The sequence below is a fragment of the Drosophila elegans genome, unplaced genomic scaffold, assembly GCF_018152505.1.
Source record: "Drosophila elegans isolate 14027-0461.03 unplaced genomic scaffold, ASM1815250v1 contig_183, whole genome shotgun sequence".
Classification (NCBI taxonomy): Eukaryota; Metazoa; Arthropoda; class Insecta; order Diptera; family Drosophilidae; genus Drosophila; species Drosophila elegans.
This window is the reverse complement of record NW_024545550.1, coordinates 10,601,499-10,620,619: the sequence shown is the minus strand read 5'-3', so window position 1 is coordinate 10,620,619 and position 19,121 is coordinate 10,601,499. Positions and strand designations below refer to the sequence as shown.

The following is a 19,121-nucleotide window of genomic DNA, read 5'->3' as shown; positions in this document are numbered from 1 at the left end:
TCATACATTTCATATGCAGAAGATAAACTTTATAAGTGCGCATTTTATTATTATTTAAACACCCACAGTGCCGAGTTGTTTATTTAATATTTATGCCAAAGCTCCTGCATAGTTACCCCTTGGCTAAGTGCAGAAATTGGTCCCAGGTGAGTTTTCCTTGCAATTATTTATAGGTGTGAGCCATCAATTAAAATCGAATAACCCAGCGGGGCTTTGCTCAACTAAGTTGCCCCAAAAGATGGGAGCTTCAATTCATTAAGAGTGTGAGAGGCTAACTTTTCAATCACTTGAGACTTTTACGCGCAGCGATTTAAATTTTTAATTAATGCTTGTAGACCCACCCGTTGAAATAATTAGGCTACAAAATTCAATTGAACGTGTAATGAATTTTAAATCACCGGCAGTTTCCTTTTGCGAGTGCGAGTACGAGTGCGAGTATTTGTGTGCCAAAAGTGCTGGCATTTCGTCAATTCCGCCGCAGATGTTATTAAGATTTTAATTGGTTTTTGAATGAGCAGGACGCGGCGTCAGGATCTAGCATGTCCTTTTGCCCGGGGCCCAGGCCTAGGCAAACAAATTATGTGCGATGAGGGGGGACTGGGCTGGGCTACATTACGAGATACTTTGTGCTCTCCTTATTTTTATGTACATATATTTTTTTTTTCAATTTCTCCACCAGATTACCGTTTTTCGCATACAGGAAAAGCCGGAGGGCGAGGCTCAGGAGCTGGATCAGACCATCCTAACGGCCCTCTTTAAGTCGCAGCATCTCAGTCCGCCGGAGCAATTGAGTCTGGCCCTGACGTGGAATCGGGTGGACATAGCGCGCAGCGAGATATTCGTCTACGGCCAGGAATGGCCCAATGGTGGGTGATGAACAAGCCTAGGGTGATTCACCCCCTCACCCCCCTCACCAGCCCCCTGCATATGCCTAAATTACAATGTCTTTGCAGGGGCCCTCGATGAGGCGATGATGCAGGCTCTGGAGCACGATAGAATCGATTTTGTCAAATTACTGCTGGAGAATGGTGTTTCGATGAAGAAATTTTTAACAATACCGCGCCTCGAGGAACTCTACAATACCAAACACGGTCCGGCCAACACGCTGGGGTGAGTTTTGCTGGCCGTCCATCCGTCCGACCCTTCTCCTTATTGATGCTGGCCCCCAAAAAAAATATTTTGCTTTTGGCCTATGCAAATTTCAACATTGTCCTTGTGCCGTTTTCATTCATTCAGCTACATACTGCGCGATGTCCGACCGCACATACCCAAGGGCTACATTTACACGCTCCACGACATCGGCCTGGTGATCAATAAACTAATGGGCGGCGCATATCGGTGAGTGCAGTGCCAACAGCTCCTCCAGCTGCTATTTTTCCACAGCTCACATTAAATGGCCGAATGTTGCGGCAAAAAAGAAATTGATAAGCCTCTTTATTTGCTCTGTTTACCATTCGAAAATCCCTAAGAAAATAGCTCATGAAACATTTGAAAACCTCTTAAATTACTGATTTGCAGTGGGCCAGTCTTTTCGTACTTTCTTCTTTCATTTGTTTTTTCTACACTTTTCAAGGTTTTTATTAATTCCAGCAACATTATATGCTGTTATAATTTGTTGTTACAGAAGTAATTGTAGAAATTTGTTTGGGGAAAACAAGGTACAATATTTTTTTTTGAACAACTTTTTTTTAGATTTTATTTAAAAAATGCAACATTTTAAATAAATAATTGTAATTGTAGAAATTTGTTTGGGGAAAACAAGGTACAATATTTTTTTTTGAACAACTTTTTTTTAGATTTTATTTAAAAAATGCAACATTTTAAATAAATAACATAAAAACACCTTACCTTGATTTGCCCAAAAAAAAGGGTAAATTTGCCCGACCCAATGGGCCAAGTCATCCCTAAACGTGTTGCGGATTAAACTTGATGCCTGAAAATTTGTTCATGAAAGTGTAATAAGTTTGCACATCAAGTTAACAAGAGCCGCGTTGCCTGGCAGTTGGCGGTTGTTTCGCTTTGTCATGTTGCTGCTGGTGATGCTGCAGAATGGAGCAGAACTGGAGGGCAAAAGTCAAAGGAGAACAGGATGCCAAAGCAAAGCACCCCTTAATTATGCAGCATTAATATTTCGCCAGCAAGGCGAAAACGCGGCTGCTTAAATTCAGTTAACGCGGCTCCGGCGACCACAATTCTGTTTAATATCGCTCATAAGTTGCGGCTGTTTGGGTCAGTGACTGCTCAACCCGACCCCTTAAAAGCGGTTTGTGGTCTCAATAAAAAACACCTCCGTTGGCCCCCTGGAATCACTCAATTTAATTAAAAATCATGCACAAAACTGTGGCCCTAACAAGTTAACTTGGCTTGATTGGGCCAGCTGAACACTTAAATCTCTCAATTTCAGTTTGGTTAAAAGAGACAAAATTTAATTAAAATATTAAACAACATAGTAAAGGAACATGATTGCGGGTTTTTGGTTAAATGAAGTTCATAACTAAATAGAATTATATAAAACAAATCAATCAAAAGTCGAATTCAATTACTGATAATATTTTGAGTTAATTTCCCTTGATTTTCAGCCAAGTCGTTTTGGTCCTTGTCGTTGGTTTCTTTCCTAAATTCTTTTTATATTAAATAAAGCCATTTTGAAGTGAAGTTGATGGCCTTATTTACTGAGCGTATAGAATCCCTTTTTTTTATTCGAACCATAAGCAAACAAATTTGACACTACTTGTCTTTTGTAGTTCGGCTTTCTGTTTGTTATTCTACCATGGTAGCGAAACACTGTTTCCGTGATTTCTGGCCTTTGTGCTCTAATCAAAGGACCTGCCTTGACCGAAAGTCATCCGACAAATGCCCATCTAAATGGCAAAGGCTATCTAGGCAATGAGCCGGCCTCACAACTGATGTGTTTATATTAAATTAGGGTTTTCGAATACGGTCCTTGGCCTTTTCTCGGTCGGCTGGCTTACATCTGGCCTGGCTTCTGGCATTTTTGGGCTGACTGCTGCCTGGCTTTCCATGTCTAGACTCGTAGACATTTAAATGTGTCGTCGATGTCGTGAGCAGGCTGGAAAGTTGGCCATAATTAAACGCGTTAAAGTTTTGTGATTTGATTAACATAAAAAGCGAATGTCCTGGCCTGTTGCTGTTTGTTGCCTTCAGGGTTCAGTGTTCAGGGGGCAACTCAATTGATTTGCCTTTTATTTGTCATAAATAATTTATGGACATTTGTGTTGATGTGCTGAATTTAATTGTGCGCTCGTAAAGCGCCGCCAGGTGCTTCCGAATTTGGCCAGGCCAATAAATTTGTTCTGCCTGCGAGTACGAGACCAAAGCAAATTACATTTACATTTCGCGATGGAATCTCTTAAGCTGTGAGCAAACAAAGGGCCAAGAACTGAAAAAATACAATCGAAATGGATAGCCGTTTTCATTGTTACTCAAGTCTCCCTGCAGCAACGGATGTCCATCAGTCAGCTGGCATTTTTGAGAAAAGCTGATACAATGCGAAGTTACTGAGGCAAATCGTCGGGAGCATTAGATTGCCGCCGCCGGCGCAAAAGAACCAAGAACCCAATCGCAACTAGATTTCCGTTCCTTTTGCCTCCCCACAGTTCCTATTACACGCGCCGCAAATTTCGGCCCATCTACGCCAAGGTTATGAACAGCTATGCAAATGCCTGCCGCAAGTCCTCCACCTACCAGTACCAGCGATATGCCGGAGCCAATTCGCTCAGCCTGGTCACCGGCCTGCTGCCCTTCACCTCGGAAATGGCCCTCTTCGAGTTCCCCTTCAACGAGCTGCTGGTAAGCGCTTTTCATCACCCATCCCCCATCCGCCCTGTTGCACATCGAGTCTTGCCTTCCAGATTTGGGCCGTGCTGACCAAGCGACAGCAGATGGCACTGCTCATGTGGACGCACGGCGAGGAGGCGCTGGCCAAGTCACTGGTGTCCTGCAAGCTGTACAAGGCCATGGCCCACGAGGCCGCCGAGGACGATTTGGACACTGAAATCTACGAGGAACTGCGCTCCTACGCCAAGGAGTTCGAAAGCAAAGGTGGGTCAATGGGTCACTCAAATTGAAAAAATATTTTAGAACTTCATTTTGAGTAAAATTACGCCTATAACACATATGTTCTATATGTCAACAACAAGGAAGTTACAATCAATTAAAAATTTTGTATTGTTTAAAATATTTTTTTAGTCTCTAAAACACGGAAAGTAAACCCAATTAGAATCTTATTACAATAAATTCGCCATCGATTAGAAAAAAATGTGTGATTATTTAAATATTTGTAACTTATCCGATTAATATTTAAAATATTCTTTTAGTTTGCCCAAGTTAACCTAAGGATTTTCTATCTATAGTTTACAGAGATTTAGTGAGATATTGTGTTATATTATTTGTAATATGAATTTAATTTACTGAGTTACTATTTACAAATATTTTTTATTTTTCCAAAGTCAACCTAAAGATCAACATAAATTGATCATTACTTTAAAGATAGTTCAGTGAGGTTACTATTAATGTATTTTTCTATTTTTACTATATTTTTGACTTACTAGGTTACTATTTAAAAATATGTTTTAATTTTCCAAGCCCTTTAAATCCTACAGAAAACTTAAATTTTATATATTTCAGAGCAAGTTTTTACCTCGGAAGTTCTTCTTTTTTATAAGCTTAGCTATGATGCATTGATGTTAAATTTATTATATTTTTCCGTTTATATTTTAGGCAACAAGTTGTTGGACTTTAGCTACCGCCAGGATGCGGAGAAGGCCCAACGCCTGCTCACCTGTGAGTTGCACTCCTGGTCAAATCAGAGTTGCCTTTCGCTGGCTGTGGCTGCCAACCATCGTGCCCTGCTGGCTCATCCCTGCAGTCAGGTGATCCTGGCCGATCTTTGGATGGGTGGCCTGCGAACTCGCAAGAATACCAATTTTAAGGTGAGTTTAGATCAAGGCTAGACCTTTTTTATTTCATTATTATTATTATTATTATTATCTTTTTAGGTCATTTTGGGCTTGGCGATGCCCTTGTACATCAGGCAGCTGGACTTCAAGTCGAAGGAAGAGCTCCAGCAGATGCCGCAGACTGAGGAGGAGCATCTGGAAAATCAGAATCTGGACAATGACGACTCGGATCGTTCGCAGCCCGATGCCGAGGTATTTGGCTGTTGATTAAGTAACCCAAAGTTATTTTGTTCATTTCTTACTAACTTTCCCTTTGATTTGGTTTCGTTGTCTATATGTGCCAGTCCATATATGTGTGCCTTTATGTTATTATGTTTGTTCTACTAATCTGACATCTTACGTTTATCATTAACCACTTAACGATTTATCGCTCTGCTGTTCATCAATCCTAAATCAAAATCTGTCTGTTTATAGAGCGCCCTTTTAAAAGCCAAAAGATCCATTTCCTTGAGATATAGGATGGGTGCGGGTGCTAATAACCGCGAAAAGGTAGTAACAACCAATCAGATCTAAGCCAACTACATGACTTCTAATTATACTTTGCTGTTCAAGTCGTCTATATCTATATCTATATCTATTCTATGCATACACACACGTATATGTTCTCTTTGCTGTCTCTGCTCTCTTTCTGTCTCTATCTCTGTCTCTATCTGGTTGCCAGATCATAAAACTATATGTACTGTTCTATGTTTGCCATCGGAATCGAACATACTATTTTCACACTTTATTTGTTTCGTAAATATTTGTGCTTTGGTCTGTATCGTTATATGGGCATACATGTTTTTATGAATTTGTACATACCAGGGAAAGTGGTTTTAAATGTATATTCTATCAACCATTTGTCAAGTTTTAAAGGAATGCCACGGGAATTGAATTAAATTGCCACAGAATAGAAATTTCATAAAAAAACAACCATTAAAAGTTATTTAATGGCGAAATAAATTTTAGTGGCTCTCTTGATGAAAAAACAATATAAAACGAAAAAGGAAATCAATAGTTTTTTCGGTACATGCGGTCCTACGCTTTTTCTACTCCAGTTACTTTAGAAAATAATTAACCTTTTAAAGGGGACTCACCAATTAGGGCTCTCTGAACATGTTTCCATTTTTATTGATTTTATATGTTTATTGCTTTATTTTTGGATAAACTTAACCAAGCGGCATCGCGAACACGCGTTGGTTTATATTTTAATGGTTCAGGAATCTCTAAAAGGGAGTGTAGGACTCATTCAAAATTCATTACATCCCGCTCAGCTCTTAATGTAATGTAATTTCACCACTAACTATCATTTGAATATGTATTTTCCAAAGTGCAAGCTTGTGCCAGCTGAAAATAGTTCGCCCTTCTTTAAGAGTGTCTCGAATTCAACAGATGTAAGTGACCGAACATTGCCCGCCCTTCGTTACATTCGAGTAGCTTTTCACCTCTAATGCTTGCCATAAAATTTTAAAGTCCTCCCGCTTGGCTCGAATTGAGTGCGAATTTCCATTAGCAGTGTAATGAAAATCATTGGCAACAGCCGAGTGCTGGCTTAAAGTTAAATTAAGTAATAATCTCGGCACAAACTCATACCCAGCCATCCAGCCAATCAGTGAAGCCAACAGAACCACATCAAATGCCACAATTCCAGCAGGTCTATGTCAAACTTCCAGCCGAAGGACTCGAGGGGAAGCTCGGCACTTGGGCAAATATTGTTTTTCAGTTACACGGACACTGCACAAAATCCAACCACTTTTCCCTTAAAAGGGGGTAATCCCTTAATCAGCAAATCAAATTAAATTCCATTGAGTGCAAGTGAAAGGAAGGAAGGCAGGGGCTTGTATTTAATGGTAGTTTGCTTTCACCCCGTGTATATATGTGTGGAATGCCTAAGTATGTGTGATCAAGCTATTGGCCAATATTTTCAATACTTTTCACTTTAAACATTTCTCTGTAACTACAAATCATCTTGGAATACTGTACCTAAAAAACACGCTGTTACCCTTCTACACTTCTTCATCTGAACTCAAGTATCAAGTATATGGTCCAAAGATCACCGCTCAATTAGATTAGAAAGTAAAACTAAAGAGTGATTTTCCTATCTGATAAATGCGTAAAATGTGCGTGAATTGTTGCAGGCTCTATTGGCGGATACTTACTCAGTGCGCGATACAAAAGTACACGAAAATGGCAAAGTGAGTAATTCCACAAAAAAACAAATAAAAAAAAAAAACACAAACCGCCTTTAATACACAACCTACTCGTATATTTTTTCATTCAATACTTCGTACCTTCGACTCAGAATGCGATAAGACTGCCATTTTGCTCAACCCGCATAACATTTTGTATACTTGAAATGACAGCACAGAACAGAACCAACGAAATGCCGTTTTCCCCCGTGTTTGTTTTTATTTCTATTTGGTTATTGTAGTTCAACCCGTAGGTAAAATACACAACGAATCACCAGAACCCCACAAACGACAAAATGGTATCACCCAGTCAGTCAGCACATACCAAAGCCACTACTACTACTATACTCAATCACCCATCTATATAGGGATGGAACAATTGAATTTGATAACCCCACACGCCATTCTAATGTCCCAGTACTTGTGTCGTATCAATTTGCAGGTTAATCTCACTGCTGGAGCGGAAGAACAGCCCTCCAAAGTTAGTTGAACCCGTATTTAAGTTTTACTCCTTCAAGATCTATTTTGATTTCAATGGCATTTCTGTAACTGGCTTTTGTAGTTTGTCTCATTTTATTCCTCTTAGAATGTGCATTTCGTAGTTTCATTCGCAGCCAATTGTTCAAACTCAACAGTACACCTTTTATTAAATTCCCTTCGATTTTCCTCAGTAGTACAGTGTTACATTTTTTGTCAGCACAATTGGGAATACGAATACCCAGTGGCTAAATCCATTTTGTTTTGCATAATGCTTCAATTAATTAAATTGTTCTGCATGCTGTGTGTGTGTCTGGAAACTAAACACGCCTATAAATAGCAACAGCAATTCGAGCCTTAAATACCAGCAAATTAATTAGAAAGCAAAAGCAAATCACATTTGACACGCTGATTTAACGGGGCGTATACGCAATCCCCCAATGTACAGTATCCTCACGTGGCTCTCTCTTTGAATGCTCTCACTGCACATTGATGATTTAATTAAGGCCAAAAACTATCGAACGCTCCTCCGCCTTCCGTCCCTAATATCGTCCGCATCTCTCCGCAGGTCTCCCTCACCGACTCGGATCCCGCCCAATTCCGGGAGTTCTTCAATCTCTCCGAATACAACGAGGTGAAGCAGCACCAGCCACTGCGCCTCAAAAAGAAGTTCTACGAGTTCTACACGGCGCCCATCACCAAGTTCTGGGCCGATTCGGTAAGTGGCGGAAATAACTATCGATCTGGGTATGGCTAGTGTGCTCCATTTCCGATGCTAGACCACTGAGAACAATTTTTTTGATAGCTTAAATATGTAACCTTTTGTATACAACACGATAAAAAAAAATTTTTTTTTTAAGTAGTATTTAGGAATTTACTAAATTGAAATTTCAATTACTCATAAAATGAGTTCTCAATGGTTGAAACTCATTTACTACTACTCAAAATTAAAAATGACACAAAAAAACAAAAAACATAAATTACACCACAAAATATTTAAAATGTATAATTATCTTAGTCACCTGCTTCTTAAAATCAAACTCTTGATTTTATAGTGCAATTTTTCGAAATAATAGCTGATAATTAGAAAATACTGACTATATTGGTAACCATTTTTAGTGAAAACTTAAGTTATTTTTCTGAGTTCATGGCCCTGATTATAATTTTGTAAGGTTTTTAATTTTTTTTTCTGTATTTTCATATGCTTCAACCTTCATCATTTCAGATTGCCTACATGTTCTTTCTCATAATGTTCTCGTTCACGGTGCTGGTGAAAATGGATAAGATGCCGCGGTGGCAGGAGTGGTACTCGATAGCATATATCACCACGCTGGGTTTCGAGAAGGTGCGCGAAATTATATCCTCCGAACCGGTGGCCATTACGTAAGTATACCCATATCCAACCCCCCACACACACCTCCATTATTGGTGTTTAATTGCATCTGGCGATGAGTGCAAATGATGCTGGGCGGATTTCACAGTTGTGCGCATTTCCATTACATTTTGTCTTCAATATGTGCCTCTCACGCATGAATTAACGCTTCTTCGATGGGGCCCATTAATACGTATTTGCCGAACAGTCATAAATTCTCGGTGTGGGCGTGGAATATGTGGAATCCGTGCGACGGGGCCGCCATAATACTCTTCGTCATTGGTCTGGCATTCCGGTTCCGGGAGAACACCATGGACATTGGACGGGTCATCTACTGTGTGGACAGCATCTACTGGTACCTGCGCATCCTGAACATCCTAGGCGTGAATAAATATCTGGGTAAGTTTGGGATTAAGAATTAAAATAGGCCAAAAACTATATTTTATTAAATTAAAACAAATAATGGTTGTTATATAGATCTGCAAATCTAAAGTTCCTTGATATTAGGACTATATAAAAATATATTAAAAGTATATATATAGTAATTAAACCAATGAAGTGTAGATACTGCAGCACATAAACTGCTTTCCTTTTTAATTAAAAACATTTATCTGTGGTTATATAAGTCGGTAGCGATTTTAACGTCGATTGGTTTATTAAAAAATTCCTTAAAGTTTCCCAAATGGTTAAACACTAAAAGAATTCAACAAATGTAGTGTTAAACCTGCTGCACTTGATAAAATTTGTATTGGGAAACTGTTTAACTCGAGTTAATCGTGAATAATATTTTGCAGGTCCCCTGGTCACCATGATGGGTAAAATGGTGAAGAATATGATATACTTTGTGGTCCTGCTGGCCGTCGTCCTGATGAGTTTTGGGGTCAGCAGACAAGCGATTCTTTACCCTAACAAACAGCCCACCTGGAGTCTAATCAAGGAGGTGGGTTATTAAAGAACTTAATGCTTTTGACTTCCTGTAAATAAACTAATTCCCTGACCTGAGTGTATGTGCGTATGTCAGCCTCATTAACACACAGCCACACACACGCAGAAAAGAGTGTGCTTTTTACGACGATTTCTATTGCAGCCATAAATATTACTTACGATGCGGAGTACATACATTTACTTAATAACAAGCAAAGCAAGTTTTTGGCCTGCGTTTCTCAGTAGTGGTGCAAGCAAAACATTTTTACGTACGAGTAGTTTTGTCGATGGGTGCTACATTCCACCACCCACTTTATATTAAGTAGTTGACTAATTAGAATTTAATCAAAATCACCGAACAAATGCCGCTTAAATTGACCGTCTCGTATTGTACTCTTCTTTCTCTCTTTCTGTCATTGTCCCTCCTACATTTCGAACTCAAATCTGTCACTTTCTCGCCTCACCGTTTGTCATTTTTAATCATATAAATCACATAAATCACATAAATCGCCCGTTAAATGTTTTCGAATATTGCCAAAATGCCAGGTTATTGCCGGCTCTATTACGGCCCCCGGATTTCTAGGTGCCCTGGGGCACAATACCCGTTCCAGCTATCATCGTGGCTACCATACGATGGGTGCACCACCCGTGACCACCACTGCAGCCAGCACCAGCAGTAGCACCAGCACCACCGCTTCGGGTTCCAGCTCCACAGCGGCCACCACCTCTACATCTGCAGTTCCACCCAACCACAATGAGCATTCGAATCTGACGAGCGGCAACCTGACAAATGTAACGCAAGATGTGATTGACTGTGAATTGGTTTGCTATTTAGAGAGCCGACTGTAGAACGCTCTAGCTGCGTCATCAAAAAACAAAAACAAAACAAAAAATTAAATAGATAAATAAAAAAATACTCAGATATCCTTGTGTGCCTATATGCTGCATATTCGTGTGGTCTATAGTTGATGTTGTATCTTGATGGAGATGAGTGTGTTTCAACTTGAGTTTTATGTGGACTTCCCTCCTTCCTACTTTCAACTCCGTTGGATTTTCGACTAAATCCCCCTAATATTTAACCTATTTTTGCTCTTTCCCCTGACTCTTGACCCCCATTAAAGCTTAGTTCTGCTCCGAAAACTGAAATTCTTTAGTTCTACCCTCGGCTCTTGCAAAGGAAACAGAAAAAGCCTCGACTTAAGGTTGCCAAAGCATAATCCGAGTTGAATTTGCAAGGGTAAGGCCAGCTTCGGCGAGCCGAAACTCTTCTTCTCCTCCCTTCTGGTCCAAAATGCAATTTTTTCAATCGTTGTATTCTGCATGATGTACAAAGATGTATTTAGCCCAAATACTTAGCCTCTTTAAGGTAAATGTGTGTACTCTGTTGTCGCTTATGAATATTTATATCAAGTCGTCCATTTTTTTTTTTTTTTTGGCTTAATTTATGTGTTGGTTTTGCCGCTCGAAATATCTTCACCGTTTAATCCCAATAGTATACTTTTCTGTTTTGCATGCAAATTTTTAAGCTGCCTGTAGCAGCTTAATGCAAATATTTAGCTCTAGGTCAGCATCAATGCTTGTTTAATGAATGATAGATGACGGCTAGAAGGCAAAAACTAAAATTTTAATTAGAGAAAACCTTGGCATAATGTTGTTGGTGATCCAGCTGTTTTATGCAAATGAGATGGGACATCATTGTGTAAATATATATCGCATGCTGGTTTCAATTATGAAAGAAATGCTATGAAAAATTAGAAATCAAACTTTGTTGCATCCCATACACACCCACCCCCTAAAAAACCCACCCACACACACACACCCAGCTGCCGACAGGTGATGGCTAAAAATAACCAAACTGTGTTTCAATGTGTAAAACTTGCATTAATGTCGGGCGACGGTCGCAAATTGAATTACGCCCAACCATTTCGTGTCTCGATGGAGATGACGATGGCGATGGGCCACGTTCTATCAGATGTTGCTTTAATGGTGATTTTAATTTATCGTTGTCCAGGTCACCTTCCAGCCCTACTTCATGCTGTACGGCGAGGTGTTCGCCGGCGATATCGACCCTCCCTGCGGCGAGGATCCCAGCCAGCCGGGCTGCGTCACCGGTGAGTATTACCGCCCACAGTTCATGGGTCTAACGAAAAGTTTAACACACACCAACTAATTGGATTGCAGGCCATTGGGTAACGCCGATAACCATGTCCATGTATCTCTTGATTGCCAATATTCTGCTGATAAATTTGCTCATCGCCGTGTTCAACAACATCTTCAACGAGGTCAACTCGGTGTCGCATCAGGTGAGTGCGATCGAATGCTGGGGTTGTTTTACAAAACTAAGCCAAAGGCTATGTTTGTTTATTACCTTTAAGCAAAGGGTTATCCACGATTGGCTTAGGAATAAGCTACTTTAAAAACAAAAGCTTAGGATCAATTCGGATATTTTTTTTAAACTGTGCATAACATTAATAAATAATGCAATATTAAAATGAAATTAGTGAATTTTAATTAGACCAAATTGTACATTTTGAAAAGGAATCTAAAGAATCATAGGCAATATATACATATTCAATACTGTCATAATTGACAAATCATCCAAAATATATTAGAAAATAGTATTCTTTCTTACTTTGTGTAAATCTATACTCAGGCTCAATATTTTTACATATATTTAAAGAATTTTTCAATCCCATATATTTTGAAAAGAATTGAACTCAATATATTATAATCAATCCTATGTTAAACTATTAATATACAGAAACAATCCAAAAAACTTTTTAATATGAAAACTCTTACTGCTCACTTCTTAATTGTCTCAATGCTATCAGTTTGAATTTTAAGTTGTTAGACTGTCAGCAATTTTAGAGTAAATTTTAAACTCGGAAATATAGAACACATAGCACATAGAGTAGTTTTAAAAGAAATTTATTTTTCTGCTATCATTTTAATAGATTATTGAAGAATTGCATTCTCTTATTTTTCATTTCAGTAGATTTTAAACTGAGTAAACGAACACATTGCTGATTAGCCATACATAGGAAATACAAAATATACCCAGTTAACTGATCAGTTTTAATGACAAGTCTTTGCTCATTTAGGTTTGGATGTTCCAGCGGTTCACCGTGGTGATGGAGTACCAGCAGAAGCCCGTCCTGCCGCCGCCCTTTATCGCGCTGTGCCACTTCTACTCGCTGCTCAAGTACTGTGTGCGAAAGGCGAAAGGTGAGCCCGGGATGAGCAAGTTTAGCTTTGTTCCCTGTGAGTCTATCGTGTCTGGGTCTTTGTGAGCTGAGCAGCAATAATGTACAAATATCTAACTTCTCTCCCACCCGCGTGCCTGCCCCAACTGTCGACTGTGTGTGTGCTTCTGTAACTAACTGCATTACGTATACGCCACCTGCTCTTTTGAATTGAAATCAACCATGCCACTTGGCGAACGACAACAATAACAACACCTCCTAATTGGGTTATGCCGAAACGATTTGCCTTCCCTACCATTTCATGCATTTCGATTTCGATTTCTCCCTGGGCGCTGTTGTTATTGTTGTTGGTTTATCTTGGTTTTTCGCATTTTCCGGCCTCTAACCAACCTATGTAACATGTCTCCACTTGATCGGCATTCCGCAGGATTGGAGGTGCAGCGGGACAACGGTCTCAAGCTGTTCCTGGAGAAGGACGACCTGGAGCGGCTGTACGACTTCGAGGAGGAGTGCGTCGAGGGCTTCTTCCACGAGCAGGAAATCATCCTCAATCAGTCGACGGACGAGCGGGTGAAGAACACCACGGAGCGAGTGGAGACCATGTCTCAGAAAATCGAGGACATCAATCAGAAGGAAAACATACAGACGGCCACCGTTCAGGTGTGTGGTAATCAGAGCTCCCTTCTCCTTTTTTGCCCTTGTTTGTTTTCTTTTTGTGACATCTCAATCCTGTGTCTGCATTTTGATGTAAATTTTGTGTGTGATTCGTGTTATCCGAAATGACATGGGTACTGACAGCATGTGAATTGAAAATTGGACACGTCCGAGTGACCATTTCACTGCAGCCGTTGCAGATTTTTATACCCTTACCCTTACATCTGGTATTATAATTACAGAAGTTTGCAAAGCACTGAAGGAGACAATTTTTCGTCTTCGACATAAACTAATGGTTAAACATTTCAGAATAACGATTTAAATTTCATAAAAATCGGACGACTATATCCTATGGCTCCCATTGGAACAATCAAAATATTAAAAAAAATAAATAAAAAAAACTTAACTTATCTATTTAAAATTTTGTTTTATTATTTTTGACTTATTAATAATTTGATAGTTTACAATTACGCTTTTTATTTTATTCAAATGGGAAAACGGAAATCATCAGCTTCAATGTTTTTAAACATTTAGACAAGTTAATAGTAATTCATAATTTTAATGTTTTCAAGAATGTTTAATTTTTGCAAAAGCTTAAAGGGTATATGAACTTCGAATTTCCGAAGCTTCCTTTCTTGTCTTTTGCTAGTGTTCGTCACATGAAAATACATTCCACTTAATTTGATTTGCCATCATGTTTTAATTTAATCCTTTTGTTTTGCAGAACATTGAGTTCCGGTTGCGAAAGATGGAGGAATCCTCGGAGCAGATACTCTCCCATCTGGCCGTCATCCATCGCTTCATGTCCACGCACATCGCTGGCACGGATGATTTGCGTGGCTCGACGATAAATATTCCGGCGGAGATGCAGCGCATGCGCACCATCTCGATTTCGGACACGGAGGCTGGCGGCGGATCCGGCGGAAATGGAGGTGGTGCCGGAGGAGGTGGAGGTGGAGCCATTGTGCCACTGGGCTTGGGTGCCGGACTGAACTTAAATTCGCTGCAGGTGCGTTTGAATTACATATCGCTGCAATACCAAGCACACTGGGACAGAAAATGTCATTCTGAACTCGATATTCTGAGAACCAAAAACTAGATTGCTCAAAATGACAATATGTTTTAGGAGACATTTTATTTTTAGATTGGAGTCATAGCATCTTTAGGGGTTTTAGAAATAAATGTTTGATATTTAATTAGAACATTTTCATTAGGGACCTTATTGTGTTGTATTACTTTTATTTATATATTTATACTTTTGAAATGTTTTGTTAAAATGTGTTATTTATGCAATAAATCATTGAATCCATGACCTCCCATTTATTTTGTGCTTCACACTTTATGGCGAAAATATCTAGGTGACCACCCGGCGTCGCTTCAATCGTTCGCTGACCGAGGTTCGTCCGGATGCGTACATCTTCGACGAGGGCACCCATTTCGAGGTGGTGCCACTGCCCGAGGAACCCGATGAAGTGGTCAAATCCCGCGAGGCACTCAACGAGCAGGTTGTGCGCAAGGCATCCATGCAATCGGAGGCGGACTCGGACATCTATTTGCCGCTCTCTCAGCGACCTTCGACCTGTGAGACTGTGAAGCGGACACCGTATGTGACCGTGCGCCAGGATACGGGTGCCAGCACGGAGAGCAAGGACACTCTAACGCCAATGGGCAACAACGATGACGATCAAACGCTCGTGGGAGGCGACAACTCCGATGATGCGGCTCCAGACATCAGCTTTGAGGGTAAATTCCTAGTCGCCAATCCGCTTCTTCTTTTCTGTGTTGCCTTCTGTTCACCTGTGTTGTATATGTACCAATTAGATTATAATTATAAATTTTACTTACAAACAGCTGCCAGACATCGTGCACTGCGACAACGCACTGTTTCCCTGTGTCGCCGGAATTCGGAGACCTACTCCTTGACCGGAGCGGACATGAACCGATCGCACATCAGCCTCAACCAATTGGCCTCGTTGTCCCGCCGCCAAATGAGCCTTACCCAATCGGAGCCGGACAGCGACAAGGAGCCCGTAGCTCCGGGCTCCACTCATCCTGGTATGTAACCATCAAAAGATGGACTTCCCCAGAAACAGCCTCAAATTTGCGCTCTAAATTCAGGCTACTAATCCCGTCATGCCATACCTCCTAACCCGAAAAAGTCAATCCAAAACCAATCCAAAACCGATCCAAAACCCTTCCAACCTACCAAACCAGCAAACCGATTTGGCCAAACAAATTAGCACTGACCATTTAACCATTGACCATAAGTCCATATTGTTTTTTCTCTCGCACACATCTTTTCTCTGAACCTAACCACGAACTCCGAACTCTAGGTAAATCAGTATTGCATGCGAAACCCTCCAGAAATATCTTGCTGAAACTGCACAGCGAGTACACCTCGATCACTGATGAGCTGGAGAGTGTCTGCCACATGATAGCATCGCCCACGGTCTCACTGCCGAGTCAGAAAGGTAAGCCAGGCCCAAAGGAAGCGAGGGTCATAAGGTCACGAGGGTCATAAGGTCACGAAGGTCATCTGAGGCCCAGTGGGTCATTCCCAAAAATCCGTGAGCAACGTGTTAATAACTAACCGGGTGAATGCGCAACACCCGTATCATTGCCTTGCTTCCGCCGCCAGAAAAGATTTCCCACAAAACATCTCCATTGAGTGCACAACCCAACTCATGTCCCCTTTTCCCCATTGCATCGACAGCTTCGCTGGACCGTCCCAAAACGGAGATGTCCCGGGCCGAGGCAGCCGCCTTGCTGGAGAAGAAGCATCTGAAGGAGTGCGAGGAGAACGACTACAAGATACTGGAGGGACTGATTGAGTCGCGCGGCTCCATCGATGCCAGCGCCCATGGATTTGAGGTATGAACAAAAATTGGAAGGCGAGGTAACTTCGCCAACAATTAAATTACTAAGTACGAAGAAAAAGAAAATAAAATATATCAGAAATTTAAAACCTTTTAAACGAGATGAACGAGAATTTATTGTTAGTTTCCTTCAAATTGTTTAATGTCATTTTCCTTAAAAACTAAAGCAATATCAAAAGCTTCGAAACCTCATTTTGTTTATTGAAAAGTAAACTAAATAAATCCAATGGTCGGATTTAAAAATGTGTATTAAAAATTAATATGAAATATTGTTGTATATTAATATTAATTATGAAATCATATTATTAAATACAATGCATATTAAACTAGAGATTTATTATTAAAAAGTTTTGCCCCACTACTGTTATTTTGACTGCAGTTGTATATTTTAAACTTTGAACTGCAATTACAATACCCCCAGTAAGGGTATAATAATCCCACTTTTATCACAAATAGTTGCCTTACCTAAACCCACATTTCTTTCCCCCAACAGATCGGCGTATCCATAGACTACAGCCATCGGTATCCGCTGCGACGCGAGACTGCCGTGGAGCTGTCACCTTCGAAGCCCTCGGCGGATGGCGACCTGATGGGCGGAGGAGGTGGTGCTGCAGGTGGCGGCGCCGGCGACAGTAGCGATACCAGCGGGGCCGGTAGTTGCGGTGCCATGGTCGTCGGCTCGAGCGGCTTCCAGCTGAAGAACGAGCGTCCCTGGCAGCGCAACTCGTCGATGGAGCAGCAGGCGTATCCCTCGCCGCTGGTGCCCACGCGGGCCACCAGTGACTTCCTCAATCCGCCGTACGAGGGCACCGGCCGCCTGTTTAAGAAGTCCAGCGAGAGCCTGCAGAAGAACTCCAGCACGGAGACGGACTACTCGGTGCATCCGTACCGCTTCATCAAGCAGAGCTCCAACGAGACGAACACCTCGCTGACGGGCTCCTACAACGTGGACACGCCCTCGCTGACGGCGGAGCCCTCGCTGGACGCCGGCGACTCGCACTCGGCGACGGGTGTTAGCATCAGCGTTGGCGCTGTGGGCGGCGCTGCCACGGCGCGTTACCAGCCCATCCGTACCGCCTCGGTGGGCGCGGCCGACGGCCGGCGACTGCGGGAGGAGAGCTCCAGTTCGCTGGACCTCAGCGCCTCGGGGCCAGTGACGACGCAGGCAGCGCCGGCACCGCCAGCGCGTCCCATGCTGCTGAAGAAACAGTTTAGCGTGGACCAGGGCAAGCCGTCTCAGCCGGCGGAGCCATTGCCAGAGATGGCCGAATCTGCAGGCCAATCTTCTGGCCAAGCTGCTGGTCAGGCCAAACTGATTTCCACGCTCAAGCCGCAGCCCTTTGCGAGCAAGCTGGGCATGAATGTGCTGAAAGAGAGCAGTTCCAGCACGGAGGAGGGATCGGGCGGTTCGTCCGCGAAGAGCAGCAGTCCGGCCCTGACCATACCCCAGATCAGCACCCATCTGGTGCAGGACGAGATCGCCAAGTTGTCGTCGAACATCAAGAGCAGCACCGAATCGGAAAAGGACCCGCCATTCAATGAGACAATGTGTTAGCAGAGTAGTCCATGGATATCCATCAGCTCAATGGGTAGAACTAGAACTAGTCACAGGAGTGTAGGGTGATGCAAATGCTAATGAAGCAGCGTTGAGATCTGGGGAAAACAGATATCTGAGATTAGGCATACATATTCTTAATCGAACAGGTCGCAAGTTACATAGGTGTTAATGATTTTGACAATACATAGTTCACAAATTCTCTGTATTTTTATACAAGTATTTATTTAGAAAGCAAGAGCATCGTCGTCGTTGTTGTTGTTGTTGTTGTTGTTGTTGTCGTGGTTGTTATACACTCTACAGGTGCAGGTGCAGGTGCTTGGAATATCTACTATCGTTTTCGTGTCAATAGGAACCACCAAAGAAATCGCACTTAAATCATATTCACATATTCGATACTTTTACAGAACTCCTAGCTGTAGTCAGTCGTACATATTGCAACGTTGCATGCAACCTTCACACAAAACATATCTGAAAGCAACCACTCTACTTTATCTAAGCCGATCATGAGCGCTTACCTCAACTCAATTAGAAACTTATCGCAGCCTAATGTACTTGTACTTACTTATACCTGTAACTCTGTGAGTCGTGTCGCATGTTGTAGTCCACAGCTCTTGTGTAATGTGTGTATATCGTCTCCTTAGCTAGTCCGTTTTACTTGCTTATGTGGGGGTGAGAAGTTCGTGTATTCTATGAGCAGCTACCTTTTTATGGCGGCCCCAGATATTATTGTACATAAATAGAGTAAATGTTTTAGGTATACATGAGATATGAGAAAGATCGGTTAAATTGTTCATGTTTGGCCAGTGTGTGCTAATAATTTAGATTAGTTTTTAAATATTTTCAAGGATTAAGAATAACAATGCATTTTAATAAACTATTTATGATTGTACTTATTTATTTTAAGAATTGT

At 41.4% G+C, this 19,121-nt stretch overlaps 1 protein-coding gene across 21 annotated transcripts in view; it reads left to right on the top strand.

Annotated features, from left to right (window-relative positions):
- The window catches only part of LOC108144346 (transient receptor potential cation channel trpm), a 52,219-nt gene extending 33,131 nt beyond the window's left edge, over positions 1 to 19,088 (top strand). For 10 of the 21 annotated variants that reach the window (XM_041707504.1, XM_041707503.1, XM_017269086.2 and 7 more), the window contains 23 exons: positions 680 to 866; positions 954 to 1,110; positions 1,237 to 1,338; positions 3,618 to 3,810; positions 3,873 to 4,062; positions 4,741 to 4,952; positions 5,019 to 5,171; positions 5,394 to 5,468; positions 7,097 to 7,153; positions 8,193 to 8,342; positions 8,850 to 9,007; positions 9,205 to 9,395; positions 9,791 to 9,936; positions 11,932 to 12,031; positions 12,102 to 12,223; positions 13,022 to 13,145; positions 13,551 to 13,783; positions 14,502 to 14,786; positions 15,136 to 15,520; positions 15,629 to 15,832; positions 16,111 to 16,248; positions 16,491 to 16,648; positions 17,147 to 19,088. In XM_041707504.1, coding sequence (XP_041563438.1) covers positions 680 to 866; positions 954 to 1,110; positions 1,237 to 1,338; positions 3,618 to 3,810; positions 3,873 to 4,062; positions 4,741 to 4,952; positions 5,019 to 5,171; positions 5,394 to 5,468; positions 7,097 to 7,153; positions 8,193 to 8,342; positions 8,850 to 9,007; positions 9,205 to 9,395; positions 9,791 to 9,936; positions 11,932 to 12,031; positions 12,102 to 12,223; positions 13,022 to 13,145; positions 13,551 to 13,783; positions 14,502 to 14,786; positions 15,136 to 15,520; positions 15,629 to 15,832; positions 16,111 to 16,248; positions 16,491 to 16,648; positions 17,147 to 18,208 — 4,782 coding nt within the window. In that variant the 3' untranslated portion in view covers positions 18,209 to 19,088. Of the gene's footprint in view, positions 1 to 679; positions 867 to 953; positions 1,111 to 1,236; positions 1,339 to 3,617; positions 3,811 to 3,872; positions 4,063 to 4,740; positions 4,953 to 5,018; positions 5,172 to 5,393; positions 5,469 to 7,096; positions 7,154 to 7,210; positions 7,629 to 8,192; positions 8,343 to 8,849; positions 9,008 to 9,204; positions 9,396 to 9,790; positions 9,937 to 11,931; positions 12,032 to 12,101; positions 12,224 to 13,021; positions 13,182 to 13,550; positions 13,784 to 14,501; positions 14,787 to 15,135; positions 15,521 to 15,628; positions 15,833 to 16,110; positions 16,249 to 16,490; positions 16,649 to 17,146 lie in introns of those variants that run through there. The other 11 variants (XM_017269087.2, XM_017269088.2, XM_041707509.1 and 8 more) reach the window with 7 other exon arrangements.
- Positions 19,089 to 19,121: the final 33 nt, after the last annotated feature.